Source organism: Equus asinus, chromosome 14 (assembly GCF_041296235.1).
Source record: "Equus asinus isolate D_3611 breed Donkey chromosome 14, EquAss-T2T_v2, whole genome shotgun sequence".
Classification (NCBI taxonomy): Eukaryota; Metazoa; Chordata; class Mammalia; order Perissodactyla; family Equidae; genus Equus; species Equus asinus.
This window is the reverse complement of record NC_091803.1, coordinates 26,863,782-26,891,628: the sequence shown is the minus strand read 5'-3', so window position 1 is coordinate 26,891,628 and position 27,847 is coordinate 26,863,782. Positions and strand designations below refer to the sequence as shown.

The following is a 27,847-nucleotide window of genomic DNA, read 5'->3' as shown; positions in this document are numbered from 1 at the left end:
AGTTAACTCTCCCATCCAGGTCCAGGGACAAAGCCTCCCTTAGCCCTACGCCCAGGTTCCCTTCACTACCGATCACAGCACAATGAGAATGCCGTCAGGACACGAGGGCACTGCCTGATTCCTCCTTGTCTCTTTGTAGACGGACTGTAGCAGGATGCTGGTCCCCGGTCATCCTCCTGCTGAAGCCTCAAGCCATTTTATAGACAACTCGGGTCATGATCTGCCTGACTCATGGATGCAACGGTCACCTGTTCCTGCTGCTGCATTCCTCCCACGTGGTTGGATCTCTTGGGGAAAGCAAAGACTGTCAGAATACGCCAGTGGCGTTTGCCATGCCCTTTGAGACATATCAAGGTGCGTGTGGCTCAAAGAGCAGTCTCTGAAGTTGGACAGATCGGGACTGCAGGCAAGTCACTTAACCTCTCTGAAACTTAGTCCTTTTGCTTGTGAAATGGAGCGAATGATGCTTATCTTACAGGAAGATGTAAGGAGTAAGTGAGAGGTGAGTGCCTAGCACAGGGCCTGGCACAGAGTAGGCCCTGGATGAAGATATGTTGCAAGGAAGGAAGGAAGGACAGGAGGAGGGAGGAAGGGAAGCACCAGCATAATATGCATCATATCACAGATGCTCAATACTTACTCACTCACTTCCCTCATATCTACTATTTTGCACCCAAACGAACCATCCACTCGCTGTAGTTTTCCCAGGTTTTGTCCTGTCCGGTCCTGACTCCACCCCCTTCATCATCAGCCCTTGTCACCGACTACTCTGCAGCCACACAGCCCAGCTTACCTCCCAGAGGCACATCAGGACTGCTGCTAAGGAGAAAGCGAAGCATCCGGCCCAATGGTTCTGAGCACAAGAATCCCAGAGACAACCTTCCAGAGGCAGTGACCCGTTGTCCCCACAAGCCTTCCTGTTGGTCCTGGAAATCGGGGCAAATCAATAGCACGTGCTTCCCACACATCCGCCAAGCCCCCCCCCCACCCCCCACCCCCACCCCCGGAGACAGCAGACAGCAGGAGCAGAGGCTTCTGTTTACAGAACACCTGTTTCATTCCAGGCTGCCAACTGCTGCAAACTCAGTCCAGCCTACAGGTGTGTTGGTTTTGCCCTGAAAGATGTTTAAATATTTGAAAAACTTACCAACATTTAAATATCAGAAAATCTCGCATCAGAATCTCTAAAGATCACAGCCAGGTAGGAGCAGCCCCCCTTGAGCAGCATGGGCTCCCATTGGCCAGTCTCCGCCAGGTGTAGGACTTCTGATGTAATAATAATAGATTCCAACACACAGACTGGAAAGGAAGAAAGAAAACTGTTGCCGATAACATGATTTCATCTATGTAGAAAATTCCAAGGAATCTACACACACACACACACACACACACACACACATTCCTAGAACTAAGCAAGTTCAGCAAGGTCACAGGATACAAGATCAACACACAAAGATCCTTGTATTTCTATGTACCAGCAACGAACAAGTAGAAACTGACATTAAATGCTATTTACCATTGCTCAGAAAAATGAAATATTTAGGAATAAATCCAGCAAAATATGACAGGGATTGTATGCTGAAGACTACAAATGCTGCTGATAGAAATCAAAGATCTAACTGAATGGAGAAATGTACCATGTTCATGGATTGGAAGACTCAGCATAATAAAGATGTCAGTTCCCCCCAAGTTGAAATACAGGGTTAACACAATTCCTATCAAAATCCCAGTAAGATTTTTTTCATAGATATAAGCAAGCTTGTTCTAAGATTTATATGGAAAGGCAAAGAAAGTAGAATTTGGAAAAGAAGAGTAAAGTGGGAGGACTCATTCCACCCACTTTGGAGACTTCCTGTAGTGCTGCGGTCATCGAGACAGTGTGCTGTCAGCAGAGGGACAGACACATGGACCGACAGGGCAGAATAGAAAACCCAGGTTAGCCACACACAAGTGCGGCCGTCTGATTATTGACAGGGGGCAGAGACAACTCAGTGGAAGAGGGCGAGTCCTTCTAACAGAGGTGCTGGGACATTTGCACAGTCACAGGAAAAAAATAAATCCTATGAGAGAAAGAATGTTACCCTTTTGTTCACAGACCTACCCCAGACATCTAGAACTGTAATTGGCACATAATAAGTGGTTAGTATTTGTTGAATGTTGAGTAGTTATGAAAGTTACCACTTTTCACCACGGTGTCCCACGGATAGGTGTTATTGTACGACAGAAGGGAAATTCGAAGCACAGAGAAGTCAGAAGACTTCTCCAGTATTTCACAGCATGTAAGAGGTGGAGCCAGTATAGGACACAGGTGGCCTAGTTGAATCCTCCCATTGATCCTTTCCCGCCCACTTTCCGTGATGAAGAAACTCAGGTTCAGAGAGATTACACGAATTTTCAAGGTCCCACAGCCAGCAGGAGGCAGAGCCAAATGCCATCAGGAGCCTGACCCCGGGAGACCTGCCTCTGCTTTCCAGAGCCGCTCTGGGCGCGGGTTCTAGACCACCACGCAGAGCCACATCTTCCCTCTCAGCAAAGCCCCCCTCCCTCCCTGTATTTGCTCAGAGCCTGTTGGCATATGTGGCTTAAACACCAGGCCTCCCAGCGGGGCGCAGCTCACTGAGCCAGCTCATTTATTCATTAATTTGCTTTCCATATTTCCAAACAGAAAGTGGCCGTTCCAGGCAAGGCAGATCAATACTGTGCTCCACGATTCATCTTCATTCGCACCACATCCCGGCGCTATCCGCGATGCTTCTCCCCGCGCCTCCTCCTCATGGGCTCCTGGACGCTGACGAATAGGATTCTCAGAGGCAGCCACGCCGCGTTAGCAGATTAAATCATTAATATCTGCATCAGCCATTTTTATGAGCCTCCCTTACCCCAACTCCTCCCCAGCCTCGTGCCGAGTACACTGTTAGTGATGCTGTGGACACGGTTACGATGAAACTGACGTTTTATTGGCTGCAAGCTTGGAGGTACTGATTTTTCTTTTTTCGTTCTTTGTTTTTTTCTTTTTTTTTTTTTTGCTTTTCTGAAATTAAGTAACCTGCCCAGAGTGCAGAAATTATTGAGATGGGGGATCTGGATATGGACTTGCTGATTCCATCCGCTCTCTTTGCAAGAGGGTTTTGTGGGTTTCCTACAAAGGAGAGAAAGGTGGTTTCCTCACATTCATTTTGTAGTAACCATCTTAAACGGAGAGCTCACTATTGGAGTGCGAACCGCTGCTAAGCACTGTACACGTGACTCCCCGTGAGGCCTCCCAGCCACCCACGGAGGTGGGAGTTACCCTCAGCTCTCTCACTGAGGACGCTGATATTCTGAGATTTCCCACAGATTACGGGGAACTTGAACTCAGGTGCGCCTAACTCCACAGACTGCGCTCTTGACCACCCCACCCTGCCCTGCTGCCCGCCGTGAGCCGTGAGAGAGGGCACAGGTGGAAAGGTGACAGATGTTAGGTGTTATGGATGGAACGTGTGTCCCCCCAAATTCACATGGGAAAGCCCTAACCCCTAATGTGACGGCATCAAGACATGGACCTTTGGGAGGTGATTAGCGTCAGATGAGGTCATGAAGATGGAGCCCTGTGATGGGATTAGTGTCCTTATAAGAAGAGGAAGAGACCAGAGCATGCACACGTGCTCTCTCTCTCTCTCTCCCATGATGAGGCCACTCTGAGAAGCTGGCCATCTGCAAGCCAGGAAGCAGGCCCTCACGAGGAACCCACACGCTGGCACCCTGATCTTAGACTTCCCAGCTTCCAAAACTACTAGAAACAAATGTCTGTTGTGTGAGCCGCCTGGTATTTTGTAACAGCAGCCCGAGCAGACTAAGCTATCAGAGGTATGGCTGTTTCCTGGAGCAGGCTGCTGTCTGGTCCGCTCAGGGCCACGGGGGCAGAGGAGCAGGACGCTGGAAATCAGAGCGCAGCGTGGATTTGCATGTCCTTACACCTCCTTTGCCCACAGGCAATCCCGCAGACCCGCACTTCCCCTCCCTCCAAAGCAAGAAAGAATTGAGTATATTTCCTCTTAAGTTCCAGAAGGTTTAACTTTATCACTAAAGGATCAGATAATAAATATTTAAGGCTTTCCAGGCCATGCAGTGTCTACCACAACTACTCCACTCTGCCATTTAGCACAAAAGTGGCCGTAGACAATAGGTAGATGAATGGGCCTTGCTTCATTCCAATAAAAGTCTATTTAGAGAAATGGATAATGGGCCGGGTTTGGCCTGCAGGCCATAACCTCCTGCCCAGGGGGATGGGGCTTTAGGAGCCTGGGAATTGATGCTTCCCCAACCCACCAGGAAAGCCCTAAACCAATGACTGGTTGGAACTGGTGGATAAATACCCCAGCTCCCTTGCCGTTCATAGGGAGTAACCGAGGTGCATGTTCCATACTGTCTTCCAGAGTTACCCAGGGAGATTAAGCCCCATTTTCCCACAGTGATTACTTGCCTGCTGGCGCACCCTGTATTGATTTCCTTACCTTTTGTGTCTCACTTCTTCACTCCCCTACTGGTGTTTCCTGGGATCACCTCCAAAATAAACTACTTGCACTCAGTCCTGGCTCATGTCTTCTCAATCCAACATCTCCTCTGGGTACTGTGCAACCTCTTGCTTCCCTTCCTTGGACCAGCAGTTTACCTATACCCATCTCTGTTCCATTTGCTCTGCAACCCACTGCAGTCTGCTTTCTACCCCCAATGTCTCATCAAAGTTGTTTTTTCCTAAACATATAGGATGGTCTTCCATTTTAGGCAGCTTCTGCACAGCTTTCAACACGTTGCCACTCTTTTCTCAGAACTCTCTCCTTCCTTGGCTTCATGACGTCACTCTCTCTCTGCTTTCCCTCCTACCTCTCTGCCATTCCTCCTCAAGTTCTTTCTCAGCTCCTCAAAACTCCAAGTGCTCTTTAAATGTTGAGATTCCTAAGGCTCCACCACCCCTGGCCTCCTTCTCCTCTTACTCTGAGGTTGCACACTCTCCTTGGATGGTTCCTTCCAAGTAGGAGTCACAGTTGACTTCCCAATTGCTCTGTGCCCACAGAGCACAGTCCCAAGTGGCAGATCTCCACTCCAGCTGCCAATCAAATCTCTCCAACATGTCCTAAACCCAAACCATTCTTTTCTTGCTCCTCTCTGATTAATGTCACGACCATCCTCCAGTCACCTGGGCCACTTGGAGTCATCTCAAACTGCTTCCCTTCTTCGTGCAGGATGCGCAGTTCACCACTCAATCTTGTCCACCCAGCCTCCTACAGATCTCTCCTCTCCTTCCCCAGGTCATGACCCTGGGCTCGGGCCACCATCCTCTTGTACTCAGATGGCTGCATCAGTCTCTTCACCTGTTCCTCTGGCTCCAGAGACCCCAGTCCAGCCCCTCCTCTGCACTGTTGGCAGAGCAGTTCCTTCCCAAGTGCAAATATGAGTCCCTCCTCACTCTGCTGGCAACCCTTCCACGATCTCACGACCTCAGGTAAGGTTCAGATCTCTTAACAGGCCTCCAGGATCCTTCTCGATCCAGTCCCTGTCCACCTGTCGAGCCTCACCTCCCACCCCTTTGCATGCTTTAGCCGAGCAGCTCTCCACCCTGGCTGAATTATTAGCATCACCTGGAAAGCTTTAAGAAAATATCAGTGCCTTGATCCCATCCCCAGAAATTATGATTTACACGGTCAGGGGTGAGGCACAGGCACTGGTATTTTTTCAAAGCCCCCAAGCGATTCTAACATGCAGCCAGAGCTAAGAAGCAATGGCTTAGAGTTCTGCACAGCTCCCGTGTTCCCCCGTGGCCCCTGTGCCGGTCATCCCACTCCTGCAACACCTTCCTCTCTCCTTGCTTCACGTGCATGACGTCTACTTATCACTTAAAACTTCCCAGTCTGAGTCCGGAGTTTTCCTCTGAGTTTCCTCTGCTTCATCGCATCAGAGCATTTATCACACTGAATATTAACTATCTGTACCGCCATCTCTTAACAGGTAGTGACCTTCCTAGGACATCTTTCATCACTACAACACCAGAGCCTTCCACAGTGGCTCCCTCATTAGATGACTCAGTACATGTTTGCTGAATGAATGAATGACCCCTCTCCCCCTCTGGCCATAAGAATAGCAACCTTATTATTTTTTCACTGCTCCCTCTTCTTCCCCTAGTTCAATGCCAATGCACATAGTAGGTGCTCAATAAATATTTGTTGAGGGAATTAATAAACATAAGACACTAGAGACGAGCATCCACCCTGTCCTCATTTTTACAGGACAGCCCTGGGGAGCAGAGACAAATTAAATTGAACTTCCTACAGTTTTGCTAAAATGGAATTTGCCAAAGACGTCCTGAAAAATGGATTTAATTAGGCCCATTAATAGGGGAGTCATTGGTGGCTAAGATTTAAAGCTGAGGCTGGAAGAGGTATGGGTAATTTTACCATTTTAAATTATATAGGACATTATTTCTCAGCCCCACCTTAATTATAAGAGTGCATCTCCATGAAATCTCAGCTTTGGAGGGAAATAAAGCCACAGGTAGAGACAAGATCTGATATTTCACTGCAATGGAGCATCAGAAGCATCCCGGCAGAACGCTAACCAGCTCAGCCCTGTTGAGCGCCATGTGGGAGCAGGGGGAGCGGCGCCCAGCCAGACCTCATTACGCTAACGATTGTCAGTCCAACTCGGTGTGGCGTTTAATTGCCATGAAACTCTGCATAGGTTTTCAGAGACTGGCAGACTTCTCGCCTTCACTTCTCCCATTACGCTCAGAGACCTGAGTTCTGAGTGGCTCCGTGATCAGATCCCAGAAGGGATACACCCTTCTTCTTTAGCTCACGGCTGTCCCCTAATCATGGAGCCAAGCACAAGAGACTCAGTCTGGGGTTCCACGTCCTTCACACACAGAGCCCTGAATACCCACTGGAAGACTGTCTCTTCTCTGGGCACTTAGGAAATGAGTCTTGATACAGAGGAGGGCATCGTTCATTCCACAGATCTTCACCGACTGTAACTACGTGGCAGGCACCGTTCCCAACAGAGCTGGGACAAGGGTGAGGCGAGGGTGGCACTCGTCTCAGGGCAAAATTTAAGAGAGTGCCCAAAACTCGGGAATCACCATCATCGATATTTTAATACAGTACTATTCAAAACAAAAATCAATGCAAAAATATCCATGATGGACAAAATATCAAAATTTTAACCACAGACAGGATCTAAGCCTGCACTTGCGGGCCCTGCCTCGTCCGCCTCCTGCAGTCCCAGCCTGATTCAGGGCACTGGGGATGCAGCAGTTACCCGACCCAAGCCCTCTCTCACGGGAATGCTCGGGCGTGTGGGCAACAAACATTGAACCAGGTAACCGAAGAAAATCTTTAGGGCTGGTGAAGGGCGTTATGGAGAGGAGGGGTTCGCAGAGGAGGGGGTAATTCCACGGTAAACATCAAAACCCTGTCCCTAGCCCAGACTTTCTACTGCCCAGTGGAGCAGAAAGAACAGGGACTCCCGAGTGAGTCTAAGGGACGGATCCCAGCCCCAGCGCCACCTCACTACGTCCTAAGGCAAGTCACCAGGTCTCCAGGCTCCATTCTCGCGCGCTGTCATATGAGGAGTGGAAAGGCAGAAGTTCACAGTAACAACGACAACACCGTGAGCGGTCACTGCGCACGGAGCCCCGTGTTCACCCCCTCACTGAGCCCTCATGGAAGTGCGGTGACAGCAGGGCTTCTGTCACGCGGGAAGCTGACACTGCACGTTGAGCAGCTTGGCCACAGCAGAGTGAGGCTCCGAGCTTCCTCAGGCCGAGTTCCCAGGCACAACGTTCGGCACCTCAAACGGAAGCAGGGTTCTGCATCTGAGTCATCTTCAGCAAGTCTCTGGATCTTTCTGAGCCTCGCTGTCCTCCTCTGCAGAATGGGGATAATAACGTGGCTCCCCACAGGACTGACGAAGCCAGGCTTCCGGCATGCAGTGGGCGCCCAGTAAATGTGAGCGCCCCACTCCCCCTGCCCCTGCCCTGGGCCGGCGGCGGCAACACCAGTCCCCAAGGCAAGGGGCAGAATCAACAGGGGAAGTTCAAACGCAGCCCATTTCCTATTTTCCTGACAGCCTATTTCATGGATCACGGAGACCCAAGTACAGCTGCTTACTCAACGAGGACAGAATGAATTCATTTTCATTCCTTAATACCCGATGTGACCTATTCTCTGTTGCTCCCTCCTTTCCGAGGCTGCAGCCCTTGCCATGGACTTTCAATTCGGCCAGAGAGAGAAAATGTGCAGTAATGACAGCATGTCCTGCCCGGAGAATGCTGGGAGCCGAATCACCGCCATGCAGTAATAAGTCCAAATGAAAGATATTATGTCACCTCGTTTGAATTAAACAGATGAACTATAGTCCCAGATCATTGAAATGAACTAGTCTGCTGGACGGTTCCAAGTGCTCAATGCACAGTGCCCCAAAAAGGTGCTCAGCTCCGGCGGGGGTTTATATCCTCATTTTCTGCCAATAATTCCTCTTCTCTGCGAATGTGGAGGGATAATTTGCTGAAAAGGCCGCTCGCCCTTCAGCAGTGGCCCCTCTCCAGCCCCTGCTGTGCCAACCAGCCCAGGCTCACGGGGCAGCACCGCTGGGGTTTGCACTAATTGAGAAGCGCCCGGGAGCTTCAGGGCAGGCAACCAGGGCCGGTCTGAGGACCGCATGATGGTTAACCGCCCCCTGGCGATGTTTTCTCCCCCGTGAGTTGCGGGGAGCTCCCCACCGGCACCCAAAAAGCCCAGGGAGGAAGCTGAGTTGACAGTGTTGCCTCCCTTTACAAAAGGTAAAACTGAGGCTCCGGCATCTAGGGCGCTTGGAGCCACACGTCCTGTGTGTTTGGGTGTGAAGTCCACTGGGGCCCTCTGGGTCCTGCTTCCACCGAGCTCCCATTCCCATCTCTCTGAGCATCCAGCTCCTACACCCTCCACACCCACGCCCTTCCAGGACACAAGTGGCCTCTTCTCAAGCTCTGCCACCCACTCGCTTCACGGTCCAGGCGGTGCCTCCCCGCTGAGAACCACTGTCCCCATCTGCAAACCTGTCATTCCCGGTGCCCCTCAGAGCCAGACGGGACCCGCGTCAGAAGACAGGGGTCAAATCCCAGCTCTGCTGCTTACGCACAGCCTTAGGAGAGCTCTTTCTGCTCCCGGAGCCTCAGGTTTCCCCTCCGTAACTTGGGACTTAATAAGCAAGGGCTGTTCTCCAAAGGTTCCAGTGCCCTGGCACCCTACCCCACCACCAGAATCCCGTCCAACAGCCATTTAACATCCTTCCAGCCTCGAGACTCGGCACCTTGGTGAGATATAACTCTACGCTCTCATTTGAGCCACTCCCGAAAGGAATGAGTCCAGCTTGCCTCACATGGACCGACCCTTGGAAGGCCGAGGCAAACGGCCCCCCGCGGCCCTCCGGAGGGTTTACCGGCTCTCGGCCCTGCAGCTTGAGGCCCCAGGAGCGCTCTCCGAGAGGGCCTTCCGGTCCAAATCATGGCCCAGACACCTAGTTTCGTGTCCGGGGTCTATTTACGTCCTCTCTCAGAGCTTCCATTTCTTCCAGCAGGTCCTACCACAACCCTGGGGGAGCACAAGGCCGACCCTGACACTTAGCGCTTATTGAGTACTTACTGTATGCCTGGCCCGGCCTCAGGGAATCCTCACTACAAACCAGAACAATCACTCTCCCCATCTGCAGACAGGCAACTCGAGCCAACCACACTGATGCCCCGCCATGTCCTCCTGACGGTCCCTCCAGGCGGGCCTCAGGTGTGGAGCACCGATGGCTTCTCACCCAAGCACTGCAGGGGCCTCCCCTTCGCCCCTCCGCCTCCGGGCTTTCTCTGGCGCCACAGAAACTTGCTCAGCTGAGTTCAGGAGAAACTCAAAGTGCAGTAGATGCCCTGGAGGGGGACAGGAGCCAGTAGCAAAGCATCCAAGCCCCTGAGGTGTGTTCCACACAGCCTCTGAGAGGCCCCAGCAGCACTGAGCCTGGAGCCGACCTGCCACATCCCCCATAACCCCCCTTTGGTGGCCCTTCTTCCCTCTCTGTCTTGCTGCCCATCCCTTCACTGGGCTTCTTGGGACCGCCTCCCAGACAAGCTCCCAGAACCCAAGTCCATGCCTTAAAGCTGCTTTTGGGGAAACCCAAACTGAGACAGAGAGTTAGGTAACTTGCCCAAGAGCACACAGCTGATAAGTGGCAGACCCTGGATTTGAACTCACACATCTGACTTCTTATACCCAGTGCTTAGTTACTTTGCTCCACAGTTCTTGTGCTTGATCTAGGAATTCTCATCGCCACCACTCCTCAGGCAGCTTTCTGCTCCTTCCTTCCTCCCCGTCCCCATCCTTCACCCATGGAGTCCACAGTGAAGAACACGAGAGAATTATTTTGCCATAGTCACAGGAAGCTGCGTGATGAGCCCTGAGCAGGAGCGGGTGCCTCCTTGGTGGCCCTCAGCCCTCAGAGAGGCTCACCCCCTTCCAGCCCCCCTAGCCTCCTCCCAGTTCCTGCGCCCCCATCCCTCACCCCACTCAGGTGGGTCACTTTGTGACCTCATCTACACTTAAAGCTGAGCATTCTGGAATGTTCTGTGATGAAATAATGCTGGCAACAGATAGCCCTGTGGTTCATCTCATGCCTAAGCTGGCCCTCGTGGAAACATTCGGATGGAAGATGAGGCCCAAGGGCTGGGGAGCAGTATCTGCTGCCTACGTTATGCGCAATTAAACCATGTTGAAGTTTTCATCTTCTGTTTGGGAGGAGCCATCTCAGAAACCCTCAGGGGAAATGTCATGCGAAAGAGACACTTAAAGGAATGTTGATTGCAGGGGAATAGAGACAAATAGCCTAAATGTTCATCAGTAGAATGGACAAATTAGGATGTTCCTCCATACGAATCTCGACAGTCGTGAAAATGAACTTGAGCCACACATAGCCGCTCAGATGAATCTCACAAGTGTAGTGTTGAACACGAGCAAGTTGTAGAAGGACATAGAAAGAATGCCATTTACATCAAGATCAATAGTGTGCAAAACAGTTCCACAGTGGTTAGGGTTGCATCCTTTCATACTCCAAGTATAAAGATACACGTCTGATTCATGATGAGCATCCGACTCAGGACCGCCATGGGGAGGACCGCCATGGGGAGGGGTAAATGGGTTTGGGGTATATCAGTAATGTCTCATTTCTTGAGTGATGAGCACATGATGGATGTTTAATCTATTGTTCCCTTTTTTTTTTTTAAAGTGGTGGAAAATCCATCATGTGACTACCAGCAGAAGAAGGACCTTTCTCCCTGGACAGATCGCCCCTCTAGGCCATGGCTGAGCTGGTTCCCTTTGCCTTGATCCCTAGAGAAGGTACAGAGTCCCAGGTCCTGCTTCCAAGGACCCAGGTCCACCCCGAGAGTCCACCTGTTCACGCTCCAATGCCAAGTGCACCTGAGTAGGGAGGTACGCACTGCTCTTGGCCCACGAGAAAGCTTCTTGCCACCCCCATGGCAAGCCCCGCCTGGCAGCTCAGTCAGGTATTCAGAAGCCTGGGCTTTGGGGCAGACAGAGGATGAAACGAGATTAAATGAGATACGCATGCCAGCATCCAGCACCGTGCCCGCCACGCAGCTGGCCCTCCATGTACGGCCCCCCTCCCACCCCCCACCTCCCCCACCAGCTCCCGCTCCCACTCCAGGGCAGGGAGGTCTGTGACACGCACAGGGATCCGTCCCGTAGCAGAGCACTCGCCACACCACCCAGCGAGCACACGGTAGGCGCTCAGGAATGCTCTACAGGGAACAAACACAGGCCCTCACCAGGATGGGGCCAGATGATGGGGCCTCTGGAAGAGAGAAAGGCTTCCCTCAGAGGGTCGCGGGGGAGGGCCCCAGGTAAGAGCACTCTGAGTGGAGAGCTCGGGGGAGAGCAGAGCCCCAGGGGTGAGGCTGAGGGCCAGGGGGTTCTGTGGTTTTAAAACAAGTGTATGTGCATATATGTATCCTTGTGTATTCCTGCAGATATGCTTAGGTGTTCTCATGTGCATGCATATGAGTTCTCGTGTGTGTTCATATATACTTATATACGCATTCATAAATACACATATACACTCACATATGTATATACACATGGTCTTATGTATGTAGTCATATTTATACACACGTCTATGCGTGTACCCACGTATATAAACATACACACTCACGTGTGTACTCAGACAGACCTGCCCTGGCTGTCTCCTGTCGATCCTCAGGGCATCTCCCAGGGAGCGGTGTTACCGACGTTATTGCTCCATTTCTCAGGTCGGGGAGTGAGGTTCAGAGGTTAAGTTGGTCACAGTGTCACTCGGATAGTGGACACAGCATTTGAACCACGGCACACCAGAGTCTGAAGCCCTTCCTCTGGCCGGAGCCCCCAGATGGAGAGGAGCAATGACACTGTGGAGCGCTGCGGTGTCCATCTTCCCGCTCTGTTCCCCCAGCACTTCTCACTGTCTGAAGTTTGTCCATGGTCCGTGTGTCCCTGTTCTCGACTGTGAGGTGTGCGAAGGAGGGACTCATTGGCCTTCCTCACGGCTGTCTCTCTGGGCTCTGACAGGACCCTGGCGGTTATTTATTCTCAGTGAACGTCCATGGAGCATTTCATCCCCACTACTGATTTGTGGTTTGGTTAAGCGCGATTCCAAAGCAGGGAAGCCGAGGCTCGAACCCACGTCCATCTGACTCCTTAGCCACTGGGCTCTGCCCCTTGTCTCACCCATTACCAGGGAGGCACCACCCCACCACTCAGGAGGAGGCTGTGCTGGTCCTAAAAGGCCACCCAGCCTCTGACTGTGAGATTCCTGAACCCCACAGCTGGCCCTGACCCCTCCCTTCCTCTCACCCCCACATCCAACTGACCCGCAAACCTTCAGCCCCGCGTTCAAAATACACCCAGAATCCAACCCCTGCTGTCTACCTCCGCTGCAGCTCCCGGTCCAGGCCGCCCCCACCCATCCCCCAGATGACTGCTCCAGCCCCAGCGAGGCCCTGCTCCACACTTGCCGCCTCAGACTGCTCCCCGCACAGCAGCCTGTTCAAACTCCCCTCCTCTGCTGAAAACTCTCCAACGGCTCCCAGCTCACGTGCAGTAAAATCAAAGCCCTTACCAGGGGCTCCCTCTGTGGCCTCTTCTCCTTGTGTGAGCTCACTCCAACTGAGGGACAGTGGCCAATGCGTTCCTACACACGTACAGACACGTGCACCCACACACCCTTTGTCCCTGCTTTCTTTTCCTCCTATATTTATTATCACACAACAGATACTCTACACTTTCTCTCCATCTATGAGGGCAGGGCTGACATGCTGCCTGACATAGAGCGGGTACTCAGCATTTGTGGAAGGAAAGAAGGAACCCGAGCTAAGGAAACATTTCTTGGATGAGTGTATGAAAAGAAGAAAAACCCCTCAGTGAGTTAGGAGTGGTTATGAGGTGTCACGCTCCGAGGACTGATGCCTCACTTACGCAGGGTTTTCTCCTGGAATGTTAGGGATCAGCGTTCGGGTTGAGGCCCAAGGCTGCTGGGCCGTGTTCCGGGCTGTGAATCTCTCTTGGGTCACATTGCTTCCCATTCTCATCATGTGAGAAAGCACAGCCTCCCCACCAGGGGACTTTGATGCTGAATTCCTAGGGTAGATGTGGGGCAGAAAGGCAGCCCCAGAATGCAGTGCAGAAACCTTCGGAGATAAAGCTCAGCCAGGGAAACACGTTGGAATGTCCAGGCACGTGGCACATTAGTTGGTGTGGAGTAGACTCTGCTGTGGCCGCAGACAAACCCCGACTCTTGGTGGCTCAGTACAGAAACAGCTCACTGCTCGCTGACATTACAGACACATTTGGTGGCAGGTGAGGCACTTCTCCACACAGTCACTCAGGGACCCAGACTCTGCCATCTTCGGGGCCTGGCTTCCAAGTTCCCTGCAGAAAGGGAAGAAAGAGAACCATGCACTGAAGGTGTTTACACCCCAGGCCTAGACTGCTGAACATCCCTTCTGCCCACGTTCTCTTGGCCCCACCTAGATGCAAGGGGGCTGGGAATGTACTTTTCCTGCAGGCCCAGGAGAGAAATGAGATGGTTCCATGAACACATGGCTTTGTCTCTGTCACCCCAGGGAAGGGTAGACCCCAATCTCCAGGACACACAGATGATGTGTTTGTAACCAGGTTTCCTGCCCGAGCCTTGACTGGGACGTGCAGTCAGGCTGAGGTCCTGGGGCCACCAGTTATCTGTATGAAGCAACCAAAATACATGAGGGAGAGGGAATCAGGAGAAAGAGACCAGAATGTGGGTTTGGGTGAGAGAAGTGTTCGGGGGGAAAACAGCAACAGACACCGGAAACCAGAAAGGCAGCCTAGTGCGTGGTCGCCAGGATGAGAAAGGAGCCCGGCAGAGAGACCACCTCCTCCCACCTCTCCCCAGGCCTGCCGTGGCTCTGGGCTCGCAAGCTCCGAAGGTGCTGCTCTGCTCACCCTTGCGCACCTGCATCTCTTGAGGGTGCCAGGAAACAGCATCTGGGCAGGGCCGCTCTGGTCTGACACCCAGCCTGGGCAAGGACAAGATAAGGGCACCACCCTCAGTGGCTTCTCAGGTGCAGGCAGGAACGAGAAGGCTGGACCCAAAGAACAGGAGCTCACATGCGACTCCTGACCCAGACTCCCGGAGTGACCAGGAGAGACTTCCAGAAGAAGCATGCTGCGCCGAGCCACGGCCGTTCACGTGGCCTCACTGTATCCACAGGGTTACATGTGCTAGAGAGGAAGGGCGCTCTGGTCCTGCATGGTCTCTGCCATTTGTTCTGGACGAGCACCCGCATGTTCGCTCCAGTCCTCGGGCCCAGGGAGCAATGTGCCTGGGATGCGGAGGGCAGTGAGGTGAGTCCCAGGGGGCTCACCGTTCATGCCCAGCACTGGGGCACCTGCCCTGTTTTGTACTCGTGCAGGGCAGAGCCAGTCCTGAGCCCCAGCCTACCTGCCTGATGCCCAACCCTGCCTCTCCCCTCCTAGCGTCCTAGGGATGGACCTTGTCCCTGCTTCCCACAACAATCGGGTCCCGTCACACCCCCTCATCTGGCATCACCACTAGGCCACCATGTCTGTCCCTTCTCTGTCCCTTCTCTAGGGGGGAATGTAGGGCTGTGGGCTCAGGGAGGCAGATGGCTATGAGATGCGCCTCCCTACCCAGACACTTCAGAATTTCCGCAGCAAAAGCAATGCCCCTGAGTACAGCAGAGGGACATCGAATGGCCCCAGGCCATGGGGGAAAATTCCTAATAAAGATGACAGTGACAATCAGCACTGACAGTGCTGACGACTGCCAAGGGGCTGAGCGACTCATCTCCAAGGAGCCTTGCCTTCTCCCCGCACCCTGCATCCTGAGCAGAGCCAGCCAGCCCTCTCCAGCCAGTCACAGACAGGCTACGCACTGGGCCGGCCATCTCCTGAAGGCAAGAGTTGCACTGAATCTCTATGCTTCTTGGATCATGGACACCCTTGAGAATTTGATGAAAGCTATGACTCTTTCCTTAGGGGAAAACGCGTATATGTAGCTAATTGAAAATTCTGCATACAATTTCAATGGATTCTCAAAGTCCTTAAAATCCACCTATGAACCCTTTAGGGGTCAATGAACTTCTTAATTCATTCAGTCATTCAATGAACATCTATTAAGTAGCAACTGATAAATGCCACGCTGGGAGTCCTCCTCGGCAATACTGCTTCATCCGGGTTGCACTCAGAATCACCTACAGAGACGCACAGGAAGCCGAGCCGAGCCTCCTAGCATGGCGGTTCTCAATGCAGGTGCGCACTGAAACACCTGGAGAGCTTTTTCAAATTCTGATGCCAAAGCCTCGCCCTGAGCATTTAACTCAGAATCTCTGGGAGTGGGGCCAGGTGTCCCCAGGTGATTCTGATGTGTAGCCAAGGGAGAGGGCCACTGTCCCAGAAAACCCAAACATGTCTTTTAAAAAGATCCCTGGATGGTTGTGACGCACACCCCGGAGCGGTCACGCATCCATCCGTTCAGTAAGTGTCTAACGGGCACCCCCACTGCCGGGCACTCAGCTGGGCGCTGGGAGCAGCAGAGAACAAGAAATCCAACCCTCTGCCCTGACGTTCTAGCAAGGGAATCGGCAATAAGGGACCAATCCATAAAAATAACTGCAAATTGTCATTAAGACCACAGGCCCATAAATTAGGACGTGACGGAGAGAACAGAGGGACCTTCTTGGGGAAGCCAGGGAAGGCTTCCTGAGGGACACTTGAGCTGAAGCCCGAAGGTCCAGGGGCCAAGGGAAGAGGATTCCAGGTGGCAGGAAGAGCCACTGCAAAGGCCCCACAGCAGGTAAGAGCTCAGAAATAGAAAGCGGCCAGCGTGGCTGGGCATCAAGGTGAGGAAGGGGCAGACTGTGACCCGGGACCAGGTCAAGAGAGAGACAGGAGCCTGACCAGGCGGGGCCGTGGCGATCAGGCAAGGAATTTAGGTTAAGCTCCTGAGTGTGACATTCTCTGCAGTCCTTACGACCACCTCAGCAAGGAGCAAGAGGCTCAGAAGAGGAGGTGACGCCCTAACGAAATGCAGCTCAGCCAGGATGCACAGCCAGGTCTCCGGAGGTGGCAAAGCAGAGGCCATAGGCCCCTCAGAAAGCAGGTCTAACCCCCTTATGGCCATGGGCCCCTTTTCTGCCCAACTCCAGCCCCAGCCACTGATGTAACTGGTGCCAGGACAGCATTGTTCTCCCTCCCACCCCCGCCCACCTCACAGAACCCATCACCATGGGAACCGGGCCAGCCAATCAGAACACCCTGCTTTAAAGGAGAGCCCTATAAATTGAGCCTCTCTCCCCAGACAAGCCACATCCAACATTCAGAAGCCTCCCAGGGCCCCCTCCTCCTGGAGAAACCAATTCAGGTGCCCCCTACTCTCCTCCAGGATAGAAAAGGGGATGCTTTCACCTGGGATGCCCAGAGCCAAGATCCAAGCCTACAGTCACCTGGCTTAGAGCCCCAGCCACCAGTGGGACTGTGCCAGGACGCGAGAGCAACGCAGGACCCCCCGAGAGCTTCCAGGGGTAACCTGGGAAGTGTCCGCAGCAAAGAGAGCAGCGTGACGAGCTGCAGCCTGGAGAAATGCAGTAACGTCAGCCGGCTGAGCAGCGGGTACGCGGGGGACGAAGAGAACAGCAAGGTCAGCTTGAGGGGCAGCCGTCGGATCGTGCGGCTGAAGAGAAGGCTGAACACCCAGGCGGCCGGTGCCCAGATCAGCCAGCCGTGCGCCACCTTCTCTCGCAGCCAGTTACAGAGCCGGCTGGCCAGCCAGGCCAACAGCACCACGCAGACTGGAGGGCAAAAGTGAGAGCAGGCTGCCCAGCAGCAGTGTGGACAGCAGCGCCAGCAGCCTGACGGGCATCAGTTTCATCAGCCTGGGCAGCAGCGCTCTGACCCACCAGGTGAGCAGTGGGCTGCTCAGCTCCCTGGGCAGCCTGCCCTCCAGCCAGGCCAGCAGCTGCCAGAGCCTCCAGGTAGACGGCAATGTGCAAAGTGGGCTGAAGAGCAATACCAGCCTTCAGGAGAACGAGACGGGGGGAGACATGAAAGCCAGCGACCAGGTGGCCAAGGGTGAGCCGCCTGCCCAGATACGCGTGCCTTTATGAGACTCACCAGCCGCCAGGTCCTCGAAAAACACAGACACGAGGGCCCAGCAAACCCAGACTTCACCCAGAGTGGTTTTTGCCCAAACAAGTAAGGAAGGCCTTTAAAAAGTACACTCTGACCGTGTCACAATTTGTCAATGGATAGCTACATCTGTAGCAACAACTGTCAACAGGAGGGTCACATGTAGCAAGAACTATTGACAATGGGCCCCGTATCCTGAGAATAGGCACTCAGTGATGAGACCATCTATGCTGAGAACCATTGTTGGGAAGAACCAGATCAAGATCCATTGATGCTGGGTTCCCCTCTGTCAAGATGCTCAGTGGCAATAGCACCAGTCCTGCCATCCCCGACGGGGTCCATCAATGGTGGAACCATCTGTATTGAGAACCATCGTGGTGGGATCACCCGTGCCAAAACCCATCAGTGGGGACAAGTGTTATCAGCGGCCAGTGCCTCCTCTATTAAGAACCACCTAAAGTTAGGACCTTCCATGGTGAAACCATCCTAAATGATGAACACCATCTACAACCAAGACCACCCCATGAGGAGCTCAGAAGAAATGACCACCAACCATGGCGGGGACTGTCCAGGGCGAGGGCCAGCTGAAGTGAGCACCATCCGTGGGAAGCCATGTCCCTGGGGAGCTCTGTCCCAACCACGCTCTGTAACACACGCTGCCCGCAAGGGTCAGCAGCATATAGAAAGGACGCTCATGACAACTGTGTCGAGGGAGCCCCATCATCAGGGGAGCACCCTTGCTCCATGACGTCCTGTTCAAGTCTCTATGTGGATCTCAGAGGAGGCAGAGAGACAAGAAAGGCTGGGAACCATCCTTGGCTGAGATGGTTGGCACAGGACAGTGTCATGATGAATGCCTAATGGTGACAGAGACCAACCCAGCCGAGAATGGCTGCAGTGGGAGAGCTCTGGGCCATTTAGTGAATGTCCCCTAGGTGGGTGGGAGGGCTGAAGTCTCTGCCCCACCCCTTCTCAGGACAATACAGTCCTCCCTGGCTGACCACACAGACCTGGGGGAGTGAGTGTGTCCGCTGAGGGGCAGAGCCAGAACAGCCATGAAGACACCATGGGGAACCAGAAGGAAAGCTGAGGGGGCACCAAAGACAATAAAAGGTGTCAGGAGAGGCTACGAGTGTCTGCATCTGTGTGCACATTCCCGGCCAAGGTTACAGTGACAGTGGGGCCACAAACACACTACAGAACCGTGGAGAGAATAGGGCTCAGATACCAGCTCCGCTACAAAATCCTTAAACCCCCCAAGCCTCAGTTTCCTCATCTGGAAAATGGGGACAATAACCTCTAATCCATACATAGAGAGAATGGTTAATTGGATTATGTGAAAATGGATATGAAGTACACGGCAAGGAATAGGTACTCATGTCTGTTTCCCTCCCTCTCTCTGTAAAATGGGCACAGTGGGCTCTGCCTCGCCCCACTCACAGGCCCAGAAAGGGTCGTGACTGCTAACATGGAGACAATGGTTCTTGACAAAGATGGAGTCGCAGCCTCTGCTTAGGAGTCAGGATGGTTCCACAGGCAGTTTTGCAGGTTTGAGGAGAGAGTGAGTGGGTCTGGGTTTGAGGACAACATGTATCTGGATTGGTGGGTTCCTCGTTTTCAAGCACAAGGTCACTTTTGAGCACATTCTCCCCCACTTTCCTCCAGGCAAGTCGTTCAGCAGGGCCTGCGCACCCACGACCCAGGCAGACGAGAGACCAGTGAGCCCTGTCTGCAGGCAGGTCCTGGGGAAGCTGCCTGGCCCTCTCCTTGGATGGCGCCCTGCTGCCCTAGCTCAGAGAAGGGTGGACACACAGAGCAGAGGGGTAGGCACAGCGTCATCGGACCCCTGCAAGCTGGAGCCCTCAGTCTGGAGGCCACAGACTTTGCATTCAGATCACCTGGGGGACATTTAAAAATACAGATGCCCAGGCCGCCCACAGTGCTTGAGCCCATGCATCAGTAGTGTTTAAAGTTCCCAGGTGATGGTAATGTTCAGCCAGGACTGGGGGAGTAGCTGCCCGTCATCTCTTTCTTCTCGAATCTACTTTTAACCCCTGGGCTCAAAAACGGACACACCTGCCAGGACCAAGAAGGTAAGGGAGGGAGGGGCTTTCCCAAACTGGAGAGCATACATCCCATCTAAAGAGAAGCCAAAATCCAGAATTCTGTGTAAAATCTCCTGATTTTTAAATGTTGGTCACAAATTCAAGTTCTTTAAAAGGCGTGGGGTGAGAGGGCAAATGAAAACATTTCTGAAGGCAGGACCAGGCCCACACACCTAACGGCTTCTGCTCCTAAACGGAGAACAGAGCAAGCTTTCTGAAACAAAAATCTGCTTGTATTCCCTGACTGCTTAAAAACCTTCAAACTTTCCCACTGTCCAAAGGATTGGACATGGCATTCAAGGCTCTCCACAAACTGACTAACTATGTTTTCCCTCCCTCAACTCCTTCTACTTCCTCCTCAACCTCTACACACCATCTCAAACCTGATTTCAAGCCTCTGGGCCTTTGCACATGCTGTATCCTCTGCCTGGCATCATTCACATGTAGTATAATTCACCCTTTTCAATGTACAGTTCCATGATTTTTGACAAACACACACACACAGTTGTGTATCTACCACCACACCCAGAATTCCAAGTAGTTCCAACACCCCTCAAAAATCCCCTCGTGCCTCTTTGTGGTCAGTCCCTCCTCCCACCCTCACAATCACTGAGCAGTTTTCTGTCCCCACCATTTTCCAGAGCGTCACATGCATGGAATCACGCCACGTGCAGCCTCTTGAGCCCGCTGCTCCCTCTGCACGTGAGGCACCGTGACCCGTGCACGGTGATCGGGTTTACTGCTGAGCAGTGCCTGCCCCACGGTCATCAGCTCTCTGGCAGAAAGGCGCTCGGGTTGTTTCCAGTCTGGGGAGACTATGAAGACACTAGTAGACATTTACGTAGAGGTTTTCGTGCAAACAGAAGTTTCCCGTTTCACTTGGGTAAACACTAGGAGTGGGACAGCTGGGCGGGACGGTAAGTGTGTTCAACTTTATAAGAAACTGCCACATCCTCTTCTGGGAGTAGCTGTGCTTGACAGTGGCCAGCACTTGGTATTTGCCACCGTTTTGGTTTTTCATTTTAACTACTGATTCACTATCTTCACGATATGAGGCAGTTTGTGTCAGTCTCCCATTGTTAACTCCATTTCACACTGGGGGAAACTGAGGCAGAGAGAGGCTGATTCTCTGTAGGTTAGGGGCGGGGCTGGGCTTTGAACCCAGGCAGCCTGGCCCAGAGTCCGTGATCTTAATCATTCACCTCCCCATCCTCCCATCTCTGCTTTGGACACTCAGGGCCCCAGCACACTCAGGCAGCAGGCGGCACTCGCACGCAGAATCCCCCGCAAGCTGTTTCCTGTCTCAGGCCCCTGAGTGCAGCGTCTCCCGCTACAGGTCTCTGGCCCCCCAGGGTGGGTGCCACGCCCCAGCCCCTCTGTGTCCCCGATGGCCACTGCCATGTCAGTGGCATCGACGACTGCCACATGAATGAACGAATGAATGAATGAGTGCGTGCAGGAGGAAGGGCTGGATCAGAGGAAGAGAGCTGGGTGCTCAAGCCTGCATTCCAGCAACTACAGCCCACTGTCCAAAAACGAATGTGGCTCAGGATCCAAAAGTTCACTCCCACTCAGGGTGCAGGCCTGAGCCCCAGGATGGCTCCATCCTTCTCTCACCGTCTGCCCAGCAGCTATGTCTGGCCCAGCTCTCTCCCACCCGTGCTAGGATGCAGCAAGCGTTTGAAGCGAGGACCATTTTTCCATCGGACGAGGTGATTTTTCCTTTCCTGTCCACCAGCCTGGCGCTCAGGGGGGAGGCGGGGCTGGAGCGATGGGCTGGCTGCAGGCGCGGGCTCCTGAATTATTAACTGGGCTGGGAGAGAGCTGCTTACAAATGCCGCCCGCCCAGCAGACTACTGTGCCCGCACACTTCAACCAGGCCTGGAGCGGGCAGGCGGGAACGGCTGGCGGGCCCCACACGCTGACTGAGCCCATGGCCTCTCCTCCCGAGCGCTCCCCAGGCCTCCAGCCCAGCCGGAAGGAGGTCATCCTTCATGCTGTCTTCACCCCGTGTGCCTGTTCTGCTGGATTCAAGCTCCTGGCCTCTCCTCTCCCCCTCACTCTAAAACCAGCGGGCGAAACGGATTGAGTCTGGCAATTACGGTTCTTTCGGAGCCAGGAGCTTGCTGGGCGAGAAAGAGCTGGACTCTCAGTCCGTGGCTCCTCACAGGCGGGGAGGGGGTGTAGGTGTCTGCGCTTGGGGCCCCTAGAAGCAGGGCCTGAGATGGGGGCTCTTGTGAGAGTTAGTGAGGAGTGCTCCAAGGAGGAGGGCAGGACGGAGGCAGGATGGGAAGGGAAGGGGCTGGAGATGGGCCTCAGGCTGACCCAGGGGGAGCTCTGCCTTACCAACTGCAACTCAGAGCTGGCCCCACCATCAGCCAAGGGGGTGAGATTTTCATGCCCCCATGCCCTGGGTAGGCGGAGCATGACCTCCTGGGTGGAATAACTCCCATCCACACTGGAGCGATTCTCCAGAGAACGGACAGCTGTCAGTCAGCAGTGGCAACACCGGCAGGTAGTCCAGGTTGGTATGGGAGCTCCACAGAGTGATCAGGTCCTTCCAAATCTCCATTCCACCATGCTTAGGATGAGACGCTCAACCTCATGGCCCAGGATGGCTGCCCAAGCTCCACCCAACACATCAAGGAGAGCAGAAGGAGGAAGGAGAGAAGAAAGGCTTAACTCTTCCTTTTTGAGGAGACTCCCTGAAAGTCCCACACAACATGGCTACATATAGCTATCAGGGAGGTAGGGAGATTCAGTCTTTATTCTAGGAAGCAACATGTAGGGATAAAAACTGGCATTCTGTTACCAATAATGGAGGAAGGAACAGATACTGAGCTAAATACTGCCCCCAATCCACTGTCCCCTCAGAAGCTAAAGGGACCTTTTAACCCTCAAATAAAATCATTCATTTACTCAAAACTTTTGTAGTAGTTGGCAAAAATGGCCAAATACTTAGCAACTCCCCCCACTAGGAGGAGGGGTCTATTTCTCCGTCCCTTGAGCCTGGGCTGGCCTTGTGATTTGCTTTGACCAACAGAAAGTGGCGGAAGCGATGCTGTGCAGTGCCGGGCCCCGGCATTCAGGGCCCCGCAGCTCCTGCTCCCATACCCTCCACACTCCGCAGGCGTCCCGTGAACAAGCGTGGGCCAGCCTGTCATGTGATGAGACAGCCCCAGCCCGCAGCCACCCCTGTCAAGACCATCAAAACCCAGCCAGCCCCAGAGGACCCAGCAGCTGGCCACAGATACCAAGCCCAGCAAAGGTCCGCCAGGCCTGGCCCAGACCAGAAGAGCCCGCCCTGCTGACCCACAGGCTCCCGCGCTGAGGAAGAGGGGCCTGTTTAAGCCGTTAGCTTTGAGGCTATTTTGTCACGCAGCCAAAGCTGACTGCCGATGCTCTGACGACCTTCCCTTGCTCTCAGCATGAAGAACAAAGTGCTCACCATGAGCACCAAGGGCAGGCCTTTGCTGACCATTCTGGCCTCGTCACCAACCGCATGCCTCTCTGGGGCGCCTTCGGGTCCTCGACCCGCACACCCAGAGCCTTGGCAGCAGCAGTTCCCCAGCCTGGAACGCACTCGGCCCCTTTGCCTGGCGCCTACCACTCTTCCTCAGAGCACAGCTCCCGTGTCACTCCCCTGGGCCCTGACCACATCCAACCCCCCGTCCGTCTGGACTCTCAGCGCCACGCCCCCCTCTCCCAGCACCGAGGGCCACGTAACTTCACCCTTCTTTGTGTGACTGATTAAAATCTGCCTCGGCCGTGAGTCTTCACCTCCAAGGGCAGAGATGGGGTCTATTTTACTCGTCGCTGTGTCCCCAGAGCCTAGAGCAGTGCCCTGTCACAGTCGGTGCGTGATGGTGTCCCCAGCATCTAGATGCATGCCATGCATACAGTAGGTGCTCAATACATGCTTTTAAGGGAATGAGTCGAACCTGAGCATCGCAAAGGCCATCCATGGAAACTAGGCAAATCTCAACTGTGTTAGCTCTTGAAATCTGGAAGGTGATAAAACGAGGGCCTGCAAAGGTTGAAAGCGTCGCACACGCACGCACACACACTCACCAAGTGTGGCAAGATCATCAAAGTGACTGTTGACACACCTACCTCTCGGGCTCATAGGAGTCCCTCGGGCCAGCTGCCTCCTCAATGGCTCGTCAGCTGTGACTTGTGAAAACTTGCCTAGAACCCCTTCCTCTCTGATGAAAATCCTTCCCTTAGATATGACATTAACCAGGTGAGCACAGGATGACCTCATCCTAACCCTAGAATTCACAGACAGGCTCTGGGTTCAGAATCCCTGGGCACGAGTGTCAGCCCCGCCACACACCAGCCTCGGATCGTAAGCCTTAGCCTTTCTACTCCACAGTGTTGCCATTATGAAAGGAGCTGGGAAATCTAGGGTAGTTGCGAGGAGTAAACGGAGTCATTTGTGTAAAGCACATTTGGCTCGGGGTGCACAGTAGGCCCTCAATAAATGGCAGCTATTGTTGCAATGGACATTAGAGCTGGCATGACTCCCCTGGGGGCAGCTCACGGCTCAGGCTGTCATCACTGGTTCACGTGTCCTTCTGCCCATGACCCCCAGCAGCCCCAGCCCAGCTCCTCAGGGCTGGCATGAAGAGGATGGTGATGAGTCTTTGTTGAATGAAGAAATGAGAACTTGAAAAGGAATGAAAGGATTCAACTCATTCACTCATTCAGCGCTCGCCGGGTGCTAAGCCCTGCACCGGATGGCAGAAAACCAAGTCAGAATAAGACACGTTTCTGCCTCCAAGCGGCTCGCAGCCTGGGCCAGAAGTCGAAAAGCAACAGCCCGTAAAGCTTTCATTTAAAGATCCAGATTGCCAGCTGCCTGAGATGTGGCAACCCTGGGCCCATTCCTGCCCAGCCACAAGCGGCTGGGGCTGAGCTCCTCGCCTCCAAACTTCCCGTCTGTTTGGCCCGTAGGCCTCTGAGTTGGCCACCCTGGCCCGGAGCGGGAGGCGGAGGGAGATAGGTACACAGTGCAGGGGTGGGGCTCACTCGGCCTGGGCGCACAGACGGGGTGGCAGGGAAGGGAGAGGACAGGCTCTCTCCCACATGGGACCATGCGGTGACAACGGGTAAGTCAGTCCCCTCAGTTTACCCCAGAGCTACATGAGGGGCTCTAGAAGGTCAAGTGCTTTTAAGCATTTTTTTTCAAGCACTTAAAACCATTCCCCACCCCCAAATGAAAGCAGCCACAGATGCAGAAGGAAGCAGAGCTGGCTGGGAGAAGGCTGGGCAGTGCGCAGGGCCCGAGCTAGTCAGACCCCCAGGCCCCACACTGTCCCCGTCTTAGAGCCCAGGCCACAGGGGTCTGCGAAGGACAGTACAAAAGATGGTCCTGGCCCTCAGGATTCTGAAACCAATCTCCTCAGTCCTCTGAGGCTCAACCCCAGGGACTGCAAGCCCGCGAGTGCCAGGCCCAGCATGTGAGCCCAGCTGACTTGGCAAAGCATCTGAGGCTATATTCTTTCAACCCACACACATTTCAGTTACATACCAAACAATTATTTTTTATTTCCATCATGAAATATGTGCTCTCCCATTTGTCTCAAAATATATGGCCCTCTTGGTCTATCATTCTGCTGTTTTTAATAAAGATGTAGATGTCAAGAAATAGTTCACTTTCTTCCTTGCTTGGTAGAAGAAAATGGTAGTGCCAGGATCCTGACACACAGCAGCTACCGTCAGCCTCTGGACGGGAAGGCAATAGGGCACAGTGGGGATTGTAGTGAACTGGAGCATGCAGGCAGCTGCCACTTAGCACCAGTCAATGGCTGCCTTGCAGGAAGGTGGTACCAGTGTTGCCATGTCTGTTAGTTCCAGAAAATCAGAAACCCAGACCTTTGTATGTGAAATCTCCTGATTTTTACATATTGATTATTTCCAATTTTTTCCAAACAAAACATTGTTTCAACAAAACATATCCATAAGTCCAGATGTATCCCAGAAGCCACCAGTTTGAGACTTCCACTCTCGTAAGTCAGGCCTAGGAGGCCGGCTCTCCTGGGAGATGGGCTGCCTTCCTACCCTGAACCTGGCAGGATCAGGTTTGAGCTGACAACTCAGCAAGAGAGTGGGGTGTCCTTCTTGAGCAACCCACACAAACTCCCTCCTGCTCCCCACAGAGAATGGATGTCACGCACGACGTGAAACAGGAAGGCAGCTTGAGACTGGGTGAACTTTAGAAACGCAAAGAATGATTTTTTCGAAAAGGCTGACAGGCAATCCGTCTGACCAGGGCGACAGGGTTTAAACCAACACCCTGAGGGTTTACACCAGAAAACCTCAACTACCAAGTCTGCCAGGATCTCTCCAAAACAAATCCAATCATGCTTCCAGCATCCTGTTACACGCTGCCCTCAGGGGGCCTCAGCTTGACCTTAATGCCTGCCGGCATCCAGCCTCATGTCCAGCCCCTCCGGGCCCCGTGTCCCCATGCGGTCCCCACTAAAGGGCCTTGCCTTCTCTCACTTCTGGGCTTTTTTACAAATTTTCTCTCTACCTGGAATGCCCTCCTTCCCTTCTTTTCCTACTCAACTCTCTCCGTAGGACTCAATTCAGGTGTCCCCTCCACCAGGAAGCCCTCCCTGATCACACCTTGGGCTGGTTTGGGTGTCCGTTCTCTGCACCCTTGCTACCTTCTGCTTCGCTCCATCTTTGTCCAAGTCACTCTGGATTGTAATCGTCCACTTTCAGGACAGTTTTCTCTCCAATGCGCAGAGTAGGTACTCAGTGAATGTGTGCTAAAGGAAGGAAGGAGGGAGGCCTGAAAATGGAGTAGACTCCATCTCACGAACACTTTGGGGTACAGATCTCCCTGGGAACGGAGGCCTCAGCGGGCGCTCAAAGGCCCTTCCATCACTTGGACCTCAAAGAATCAGAGTCACTTCAAAGATGGCAGGACTGTTACTCAGAGACGGACAGAATTTATCAATGTTCACCCAGCAACCTGCGGGCAAAACTGTGATGAACATTCAAATCAGAACTCTATTGTGTTCTTGGCTTTTATTTACTTCCCCAGATGCCCCTTCCCCTACTGAGGAGTCAGGGAAAAAATCGAGGTGATGGTGGCGGTGGTGGGGACGACAGACACAGAAGAAGGTATTTTCTCTTCTAGGTCTTCGCCGGCATTGGCCCCATGAATTATGCATCAGGAAACCTGCTTGAGGTAGTGTCTTAGTCTTAATTTTCAATTCCCCTAATGCTGGCTGATTCTCTGCTGAAAACCTCTCAATTATTAATGTTTCTAAAACAATATTTGTTTTCTCTGCATCTAGCAACAAGCCAAGGCCTCGTAGCCAGTGAGCCTGCCCTGAAATTCCCAGGGCGACACTTGACTTGCTGATGAGGCATTTCAGAGGGGTCAGGGTGTGCCAGCTGCAGCAGCCGCCAGACTGAGACCATTAAACCCACGTGGAGGCAGGCGCTTAAAGGTGTCCGCGTTACCAGGAACTCCCAGGACAACAGAAACTGTAACCCTAGCCGAAACAGATAACAACGTATCAGTCTCTTATGTGCCAAGCGAGGCTAAACACTTTCCCTGTACTTATTTAATTCTTACCAAACTCTGCGAGGTATGATTTTTCATTCCTGTTTTATAGATGAGGAAACTGAGGCTCAGAGAGGCCCAATCTTTGCCCATGGTTCCACAGCTCATCCACGAGGAGAACAGGATTTAGACCCAGGTCTATATGACTCAGTGGCCGGGGCATTGTCCACCTTGACATAATGCTGCCACTGGGATTTTAGTTACATACAAGGAAGAACTTTCTGGAAGCAAATTATGTCACTCTCAGAAAACAATGGGAACAGGCCATTGCTGGAAGGGAGATATGAATGAGATGAGATTCCGGAGGTGGGCAGGGAACGAAGCCATCTCTGGAGCCCCTCTGAGGGGCTGATGGCCTTTATCACACAAGCCAGGCCGCCTAAGGTCTTGCCAGTGGAGGTGGGAGGAGAGGCAGGAGACCATCTCCTTAA

The 27,847-nt window shown here is 53.2% G+C and overlaps 1 protein-coding gene across 1 annotated transcript; it reads left to right on the top strand.

Annotated features, from left to right (window-relative positions):
* The first annotated feature begins 14,864 nt into the window (after positions 1 to 14,864).
* Positions 14,865 to 21,280, top strand: C14H16orf82 (chromosome 14 C16orf82 homolog). Its single transcript, XM_070485395.1, has 4 exons — positions 14,865 to 14,924; positions 16,900 to 17,402; positions 17,545 to 17,669; positions 21,168 to 21,280. The coding sequence occupies exons 1-4, from the start codon at positions 14,865 to 14,867 to the stop codon at positions 21,278 to 21,280; spliced, it is 801 nt and encodes a 266-aa protein (XP_070341496.1).
* Positions 21,281 to 27,847: the final 6,567 nt, after the last annotated feature.

Bases quoted from the DNA above. Each gene is read 5' to 3' on its own strand.
- C14H16orf82 (XM_070485395.1), top strand. From the start codon at position 14,865: ATGTTCGCTCCAGTCCTCGGGCCCAGGGAGCAATGTGCCTGGGATGCG. The intron at 17,403-17,544 runs GTGAGAGCAGGC...CCTGCCCTCCAG, and splicing joins ACGCAGACTGGAGGGCAAAA to CCAGGCCAGCAGCTGCCAGA. The intron at 17,670-21,167 runs GTGAGCCGCCTG...CTCCCGCTACAG, and splicing joins CAGCGACCAGGTGGCCAAGG to GTCTCTGGCCCCCCAGGGTG.